This window comes from Sinocyclocheilus rhinocerous, unplaced genomic scaffold (assembly GCF_001515625.1).
Source record: "Sinocyclocheilus rhinocerous isolate Xijiao unplaced genomic scaffold, SAMN03320098_v1.1 scaffold550, whole genome shotgun sequence".
Lineage (NCBI taxonomy): Eukaryota > Metazoa > Chordata > Actinopteri > Cypriniformes > Cyprinidae > Sinocyclocheilus > Sinocyclocheilus rhinocerous.
Genome location: NW_015667382.1, coordinates 119,627 through 129,792, shown reverse-complemented (window position 1 = coordinate 129,792; position 10,166 = coordinate 119,627). Strand labels below are relative to the sequence as shown.

General features: G+C 36.4%; 1 protein-coding gene across 1 annotated transcript in view; it reads left to right on the top strand.

Annotated features, from left to right (window-relative positions):
• Positions 1–9,358, top strand: part of usp43a (ubiquitin specific peptidase 43a) — a 100,417-nt gene extending 91,059 nt beyond the window's left edge. Inside the window, exons 12-15 of the mRNA XM_016545757.1 lie at positions 2,648–2,975; positions 4,850–5,008; positions 6,495–6,656; positions 6,813–9,358. Coding sequence (XP_016401243.1) covers positions 2,648–2,975; positions 4,850–5,008; positions 6,495–6,656; positions 6,813–7,861 — 1,698 coding nt within the window. The 3' untranslated portion in view covers positions 7,862–9,358. The remainder of the gene's footprint in view (positions 1–2,647; positions 2,976–4,849; positions 5,009–6,494; positions 6,657–6,812) is intronic.
• The last annotated feature ends 808 nt before the right edge of the window (positions 9,359–10,166 follow it).

Genomic DNA, 10,166 nt, shown 5'->3' with positions numbered 1-10,166 from the left:
GTGTTATAGATGATGACTACACAACATTATAATATTTTTTGTATTAATTTTTTTATTATTATTGTAAATTACTGTCCCTGGATCAGTAGGGTACTCTTCTAATAAAGCAGCAGTGGCTGGGACAGATTTTAAGTATCAGTTCTGCTTACAAAGATGCGATCTAATCCTGTTTACATGAAATAAGCCTGCTCCCGAGCAGGTTTAAGTTTAAGAACCTGTTGCTATGACAGCAACTCCAGGATGAGCTTCGAAGAACCAACCAATCCAAGATCATGCCAAATCATCAACAATCAAATCCAGCTAACTGAGTTAGCGACGTACGAAGAACGGGCCCATTATCTATGTGTGGAGCACTGGCTGTTGTCAGACAAAAATCTCACTGAATTATTACAATTAATGGCAAAAGCAATGTTTGGAAATATAAATGGATGTTTCCAACTGACACACTACGGCAAAAGATATACTGCGAAAAATAACTGACTTCAAACCATTTTTGTTGGTGAAAATACTAATTATTATCAATGTTAAAAACTGTGATTTTTTTCAGGATTCTTTGATGAACAAAATTCAAAAGAACAGCGTTTGATTTGTAAACACATCTCGTCCATCTTCATTTCACCCTCTCTAGCACTCTCAATTATAATTCTATTGTATCTATTTGTTTTCTTTTTTATTAAAAACAAACAAAACAAAACTTGACCCTCTAACGCTTGCACTCTCTATTGATTTCTAACTAACCTGTTTTAAAAAAAAAAAAAAAAGAGAGAGCCTCTAACACTAGATTTATCTATTCTTTTTCTATTTTATCTAATTGTTTTTTTGTTTATTATAAAAAAATACCCTCTAACACTAGATTTCCCTTTTCTTTTTCTATTCTATCTACTTGATTTCTTTTTATTAATGAATTTGTAAATATAAAAAAAAAAAAACCTTGCTAAGTGTACTGTGTTGGGCTAACCGAGACTTGTCATAGCACTTGCATATTATTGCTCTTTTGTTGGTTTTGATTGCTTCTTTTGTCCTCATTTGTAGGTCTCTTTGGATAAAAGCGTCTGCTAAATGATTAAAATGTAAACATAATGTAAATGTAACTGTAATTGCACTGTTGATTCCATTCAATTTGTATAACAATTCTTCAAAAATAATGTTTGTGTTCCACATTAATAGCAGAAGTTAGAAAAACATGAGGGAAACTTAATGACTGAATTGTCAACCAGAGCTGAAAAATGCCACAGAAAATGAGTTCCTCTTATTTATTTGTTACCCAACATTTGATATATTTCATAATGTTCTATTCTAGGTCTGTCTGGTTATGAGTTTAGTGCCTCTGCAGACACTGAAGTGGCCTGTTGCTGTCATCTGTGTTTGTTGTCTCAGAGGCTAATGTTTAAGTATATGATGTGGGTTTAGATGAAAAGCAAAAACTAAATTCAGGTCTAAAAACATGGACTGAACATGAAGAAACCAAAATATACTTGAAACAGTGATTGCACTGAAATCTCTTACGATGTAGAGAGCTCTACAGTCTAACATAAGAGCCAACCAATTATATAAATCTGTATTCTAGCAGAGCATTTATGTTGTTAGGATTTTCAGGATCTGAATCAATTATGTTGTTAGCATGTCAGGAGCATTTGATTAAATTTTATGTAGCAGTCATAATTGTTCAGATCGAGAACTTATTTCAGTTAAGAAGTATTTCACCAAAATGAACATAATGCTGTGTTTTTTTATATGCACTCTTATAGGTCAAAAAATAAATCCTGGTGGGAAAATGTTGAATAAAAACTGTTGTTTTTTGACACAAGTGGGAACTAATGCAGTACAAAAGGTTCTCTGTGGAATCTACGCTTGCAAGGCAAGGCGTTAGACATTTCGATTAGCAGGACCGATCGCTATTCCATATTCAAGATTATTCAAGCTGATTTAAAAACCAACTTGAGGAGCAAATGTAGCTGGTCTCCCACCTACCGTTTTTGTCTCTCACGTCCCACATCCACTCACTCTCTTTGAAAGGTCACTCTGAATTCATTCTTCTCTGTATACTGCCTGTTCTTGACAAGTACCACTTGATAAATCTTACCCATGAACCCCTGAGAGTTACCTCATCATGATTGGCTCCACAAATGTATTATCGATCCTCTAACAGTGTCATGTCGTTACTGAGGCAACACATCTACCAGGACTTCAGTTATGGAAAAAAAAAATGCTTTTAATATAGTGTGCAGTGCATGTGGGATATGGCTTCCAGCAGCAATTAAATCATGCATTTGTCTGTACATATTTTGAAGATATAAATAACAATTTACTGATGTTCTGCAGAGGTCCTGCAAATATGCAGATGCTGTTGTCCTTTCCTCTCTGCATGTTCACTGCAATCCAGTTTGTCGCAGCAGTGTATTCCAGAGATATAAATGTTTTACTGCACCACACTGAGACAAAACCGGTTCAGATAATGACATGGTTTAGTTGACCATGGAGAAACCTGCATTTTAACAAACCCAAGAAAGAAAATGTTATTTATTTGCCTGTGCTTTTGAATCTCACATGGGGGGCATCTGACTAACTACATTGATTTGTTGTCTGTGACATACATCACAAATGAGTTCTGGACTGTTTATAGCAAATGTTTTTATTCCCCTTGCAGCTGGCGCCAGATGATGCGTGGAAGTGCCCCCACTGTAAGCAGATGCAGCAGGGGATGGTGAAGATGAGCTTATGGACCCTGCCTGACATCCTCATCCTGCACCTCAAGCGTTTTCGCCAGGTGGGCAAACGGCGAAACAAGCTCTCCACCCTCATTCGCGTTCCGATAAGCGGTCTGGATATGACTCCCCATGTGGTGAAACGCAGTCAGAGCATGAAGAATCTGTCCCCGTGGCCTGCAACTTGGAAACATGGAGATACTGACTTCCTTTATGACCTGTATGCAGTCTGTAACCACCACGGAGGCATGCATGGAGGCCATTACACAGGTGAGTGTGCTGGGATCTCTGATAGTAAGAAGGGGTTATTTGTCCATTTAAAATGCTTTTTTTTCTTTTATAATTGTTATACAGTACATGCCATTTTTTTTATGCTTCTTCAACTATAGGTGATTTTGAGTTTCATTCAGTGACATAAAACTAATGAAAAAAGTCACTTTTTACACTCTCACTAGTTTATTTGTCATATTTAAATACATGCATTATAGGTGAATTCGTATATGCTGTGTTTAATATTCTGTGGTGGAAATATGAATGAAATGAAGGTTGGGGGGATATGAGTGAAATGTCACCACAAATCCTATTAAATCATATAAGCAGGTATATAGGAATAAAGAAAAGAAAATAAGATTTAACAAAAATAGATGAATGCTTAGTTGCTTAGTTGCAGTATTATTATTAAGTTGTGCCCAATTATTTATTTGTAATTTGTAATTCCCATTAGGAATAGGACTGAGTAAGGTCTCGTTACTTACAGGATCCACGAATGTGGATAACCACATTGGGAAAAACATATAAGCAAAATCTCCTCCTCCTCTATGAAATCACTATCTCTTGGGAATTTTGTTCACTAAACTTGCATATAAAGGTGCATACATTATAGTACAGCATGCTAAGAAAGACAGTATAAACAAGGAATTTTATCACAAATGTCTATGCTATTTTTTATAGAATGTTATCTTTTGATCCTACCTACACTTACTTTTCAAAGTGAGATATTGTCATTTCAACATAATGCAAAAGAACAGGGTTGGATTTCACAGAAAGAGTTTGCCTTACTTTGTTGTCAACACCCAATTAGACCTGTGTTTATACTTTACAAAAAATACCTAAAAGATTTGCAGATCCCCCTGGTCGTCTGACTGTGGCACAGACCAATTCTCTTTTGTCTCCTTTGTCACAAAATGTGAATTATTTTTTGTCCACCCATTACCAACATTTATTAGGATCTCTACAGATTTTCTCAATTCAATTTTTCATATACTGTAAACGGGATACTTGTTTTTATTTACACTTGACATAACTATTCTATATAGCAACATTTTGCATAATAGTGGGCTTTGAGGAATTGTCTAGCTGATTGCGATAATGTCAATTCCTTTTGTGAATTCATAGTTCAGTTGATATCAGCTGAGATCAGTAAGAGTTTTAATGTTTTTAAATAAGTTTTTTACGCTCATCAAGATTGCATTTTTTTTAATCAAAAATAAAGAAAAAATATAATATTGATAAAAATGCAGTATTGTGAAATATTATTCCAATTTAAAATAACGGTTTTCTATTTTAATATACTTAAAAATATAATTTATTCCTGTGATGCAAAGCTGAATTTTCATCAGCCATTACTCTAGTCTTCAGTGTCACATGATCCTTCAGAAATCATTTTAATACACTGATGTATTATCAATGTTGGAAACAGTTGTGCTGCTTAATACTTTTTTTTGGAACCTGTGATAGTTTTAACAGGATTCTTTGATGAATAAAAAGTTAAAAAGAACAGCATTTAATTAAAATAGAAATATTTTGTATTGTTATACAATGTTTGGGATCAGTACATTTTTTTCTTTCTTTTTTTTAATTAATACTTTTATTCAGCAAGGATGTGTTAAATTGATACAAAAAGTGATGGTAAAGACTTACTTAAATAGAAAATATTTCTATTTTCTTTCAGAAATAATTGTTAGAAAGGATTACAATTTAAGATTGGTACTTTTGAATGGCGTAAAGGCAGTATGTGTATGTGCGTATATATATGTATATATATGTGTGTGTGTATATATATATATATATATATATATATACAAACACAAATATACATACATACACCACTCCAGCAGATTACAGCATATGTCTTTGTAAAACAGCCTACTGTAGAAACTCAGTGGATGGCCACTGGTACAGTTATGACGACAGCAGTGTGGAGATTGTGCCAGAGGAGGAACTGTGCACACGAGGGGCATATATCCTGTTCTACCAGAGAAGAAATGTCATCCCACCCTGGTCCGCCAACAGCTCGGTCAGAGGTGAGTAAATGAGCCTTTGTGGCCACACTGCAGATGGAGGCTGACTGACCTTTTTCGCAGTGGATCAACATTTGGCAGAAATCAGCTGAAATAGTTTTTTTCCTCATATATATTGCAGTGTGAATGTTACACAGTCATTGCATGAAAAAATGTCCTCTTACCAGGGACAGAATTTTGAGTGTAGGACCAGATTTTCTTACCGTTGTACAAGTCATTTTCTCTTACAAGCTAAATTGACAGTATTTGCAGTATGCAAAATATGAAAATTTCTACTTTTACCTCTCCCCAGGTTTTGAAAATACTTGAATGAAGGGTTTTTTTGAGTTCATTTTGACTGGTGGCTAAGATGCCACTGCCTATGCATGATTTGGTCGTCATGGAAACGATAATACAGAACATGTGCAGATGATGAATTTTAGTTATTAAAAATGAAGGGGCAGTGAGAGAGTGCAGCATGCTTTAAGCCCATGTCTGAAATTAATATTAATTAACACTTTATATTAATAGAAATTAATACCTTTATTCAGCAAGGATGTGTTAAATTGGTAAAAAATGATAATAACGACTTGTTTTTATTGTTAGAAAAGATTTCTATTTTCTTCTAGAAATAATTGTTAGAAAAAATATATATTTTTTAAGATTTGTACCTTGAATGGCATAAAGGCAGTTATATGTAGAAAAAGTATATATATAAAAAGGTCAATGTCATTTATATATATATATATATATATATATATATACAAACACAAATATACATACATACACCACTCCAGCAGATTACAGCATATGTCTTTGTAAAACAGCCTACTGTAGAAACTCAGTGGATGGCCACTGGTACAGTTATGACGACAACAGTGTGGAGATTGTGCCAGAGGAGGAACTGTGCACACGGGGGGCGTATATCCTCTTCTATCAGAGAAGAAATGTCATCCCACCCTGGTCCGCCAACAGCTCGGTCAGAGGTGAGTAAATGAGCCTTTGTGGCCACACTGCAGATGGAGGCTGACTGACCTTTTTCGCAGTGGATCAACATTTGGCAGAAATCAGCTGAAATAGTTTTTTTCCTCATATATATTGCAGTGTGAATGTTACACAGTCATTGCATGAAAAAATGTCCTCTTACCAGGGACAGAATTTTGAGTGTAGGACCAGATTTTCTTACCATTGTACAAGTCATTTTCTCTTACAAGCTAAATTGACAGTATTTGCAGTATGCAAAATATGAAAATTTCTACTTTTACCTCTCCCCAGGTTTTGAAAATACTTGAATGAAGGGTTTTTTTGAGTTCATTTTGACTGGTGGCTAAGATGCCACTGCCTATGCATGATTTGGTCGTCATGGAAACGATAATACAGAACATGTGCAGATGATGAATTTTAGTTATTAAAAATGAAGGGGCAGTGAGAGAGTGCAGCATGCTTTAAGCCCATGTCTATGAGAAACATGGACCAGCCACTAAACAGTCTTTATTGTCTCACTGTGCAGGTTCCACCAGCTCCTCTATGTCAGATCACTGGCTCATCCGTTTGAATGGTGACAGTAAAAGAGGAAGTGTGGTATCACGGTCTTCCACAACATGCCCTTCTTCCATCCCAGACTCCCCAAAGTCTCCCGTCTTTCAAAATGAACCCTCAATGGAAGAGAGAGGTGAGTCTACCCATCCAGTTTGTTCTCGTCGTTGTAAATAAGAAATGTAAATACTAAAACAATGTTCCTTGACAGAGATTTCATCATAGTTCTTCACTTTTGTTGTGTTGTGGGAAAGTGTTTTCCACCATGTGGTAAATATTGTGTAAATATCAGTGTCTCTAGGTGGTTTTGAAAGCAGACCTTTAGTGCGAGGAATCCAAGGGCGTAGCGTAAGCATGAAAAGTCCCACCAAGACCAAAATGCTCCCACTGCGATGGTCCTTTGGAAACAAAGACCGCCACAAACCTGCCCAAGCTCCTGGCCAGGCTCCTGCAGAGCTGGTGGAGTATTTAGAGTCCGGCAGAAGGCCAAGATGCACCAAAGACCCCATTGTTGCCCTAATGACTCGACCTTTCGATAAAGAAAGCGGTAAAGAAGAAGATACGAAAAAATCCACAGCCAAATCTTCAAGCCACAGCAGCCTCGGACCTCCAGAGTTTCTCAAAATACCACGGGGTCAAGAAAGAAGTAGCTCAGAGAAAGCAATGGGCCAACAACCCAGCAGCAGCAGTAGACCAAGAGAAGATGGAACTTTGACCAGACGGAGCAGCAGAAAATCAAAACAGGACAAATCACAGTCCAGAAACAGCTCCGGCACAGGGATCCAATCCAGTTCCAGTGGTCCAAGCGGGTGGGAAACAGCGCAGAGGGATGATCCAGGCGAGGAGCGACACCATCTGGAGGAGAAACAGAGAAAGGGGCAGGAGACAAAACATCACGACAGTGTCTTTGCTTTTCTTAAAGGTGGTTTCATGAAGAAAGACTCGCTTCGGAGGTCTCGAGACAGTGAATCTGTGAAAAGGGGTGACGCAGAGGTGAAGAGCCCATCTGGAGTTTCACTCTCCAATGGGACACACAAAAGAACTTCAGAAGGTAAAGCTAATAGCACTAACCAAGTTCGTAGCAGACTCGGAGATGAATTTGCAAATGGCAAGGTGAGTCGTGGGTCATCAGACATCAAACGCTCACAAAGTTCTTCCAATATTCAAAGCAAGGCCGATCTAAGCTTAAGAAGGACGGCATCTCTACACAGGAATAGCACGTCAGCGGCTCAGCCGCAGAGCATTCCTATGGACAGGGGCTCTCAGAACACCCTGCAACGCACACGCTACAGCACAAACTCACTGGGTAGAAAGAAGGCAGTCCCTGAATCGAGCTTCTGAGACTTACACCCAAATATCACAACAACGTAGCAAATATCTAAAAGCCCACGTAAGAACTATGTTAAGAAAGTAAGGTTTGAAATGATGGCAGCACACTATGAAGTTGCACATACATTTGGAATAAGTGGATGATATTTTTGTTCACTTTTCTCTGCTTATATGAAGTGCCTCTGAACCAGAGCTATTTTTTAGATTTTTGTCAGATTGTGTTTTGGCACTGGAAGTACATTACACACTGGCCTCTGCACCATGATTTTGAATTGAAAAATTATTTGCCTCGGATTTGATTTTTATGTGCCACTAAATAGATTTATCACCTGTAATACATGAAGGGAATCGCTATATATATAACTTTTATGATTCTGTAGATTGTACTGACTGGCTGCTAACCTCTCATGGGTTTTCATGACATTTATCAAAGATGTCAGTTCTTGCACTTTCAGTGAATTTATTGCACCACTGTCGGACTTAATCGTACTCTCAGACCAAAACATAAAGCTTATAAATTTTTGCTTGCTTTGCAGTATGCATTAAGACATTTACAAATTTGTATTATAAAATTATCTTTAAAAAGTATGAAATCTAACAGAATCTAAAGGGGTGAGATATCTTTCTAATGCTCTATCACATATGTACAAGGATGGCATGTTGACAACACAATGTATTAGACAGAACACCTTTAGTAAAACACTGTCATTCTGAAAAGCACAATCACAACAACCTCACCTTATCACCAGTGGTTTAATCCATCACCTAAACCTAGTTTGAATGCAGTAACAAGAACCTGTTTAACTTAAAGGATAGTACACCAAAAAATGTAAATTGTCATTGTTTACTCACCCTCATGTTGTTCCAAACATGTTTGACTTTTTTCATTAATAGACCACAAACAAGAGATGTTAAGCAGGATGTCCATGCTGCTCTTTTCCATTCAAAGAAAGTTAATGGTAACCAGCAACTATCAAGCTCCAAAATGATGACACCATTAAGCCTTTAAAGCCTATTTGATACATTTAAATTACCTCTAAATTATCTATATAATCAAAACATCACTAACAAACCTGTTCTACATGTTCAACACAATATTCTGCCCTCTGATTGATAGTATGTGCTTTTTAGCAAGTACAAGGCCTTTTAGTATAATTGTAAAAATGTCCACCTTCTGTTCGTGGTACATGTCTTTTTGCTATGAAATCTGGATTCTTATAAAGTAAATTTAAGAATTACATTTATAGTGTTATTAATGTTTCAATACTGGACTGAAGCTAGGTTTACACACACACAAGTATTAGTTAATAATGATAGTCTTAAATTCTTTTAAAAGTGCTTTTTTTTTATCACACAAATTCATCATATGGCTTCAGAACACTTGACATTTATCAGACTTGTAAGATGGGCTACTTTTAGTGTGCTGTTTGATATATTTGTAGGTTGACACCCCCAGTCATCATTGACTTTCATTGTATGAAAAAGAGCAGTGTGAATATTCTGCTAAAGTGTTGAAAAAAAAGAAAGAAAAACATACAGGTTTGAAACAACAATGTTCATTTTTTTTCATTCCTTTAATGAAGCTCATCTGAAAATGTTTGATGTGTTCAAATAACGTGGAGATCTAGCAATACCAATGACTGCAGAATAAAGAAAAGCTTCAATGTAACCAGTAAAGTGACCTTAAAGAGTACACATCTATGACACAGATTGTGTTTGGCTCTAATTGCTCGGAACAACAGTCAGAATATGTCATATTGTCACCTTCCTATTTGGACTAATTGGGTCCATATGTCCATTAATCAGATGAATAACGCATGACAAACAGTCATTCTTATGTATCCCTCTCTAGAAGCATTTAAATGGTCTGAATGCAGCTCATTCAACTATACTGCTATATATGCACTGCAAAGCTCATTCTTTTGCAAAATATAACATTTTTGCATTATCAAAGATTAAAATAGCTTCTTTTCTCTCAGTGTGATTGTGATTGAATTAAAACTAAAATATCAAACTGAATCAAAATCCCACATTTAAAGGGGTCATATGATGCTGCTAAAAAGAACATTATTTTGTGTATTTGGTGTAATGAAATGTGTTTATGCGGTTTAAAGTTCAAAAAACACATTATTTTCCACATACTGTACATTATTGTTTCTCCTCTATGCCCCGCCTTTGTGAAACACGTCGATTTTTACAAAGCTCATCGGTCTGAAAAAGCAAGGTGTGCTGTGATTGGCCAGCTATCCAATGCGTTATGATTGGCCGAATACCTCAAGTGTGTGACAGAAATGTTATGCCCCTCACCATACTGTGA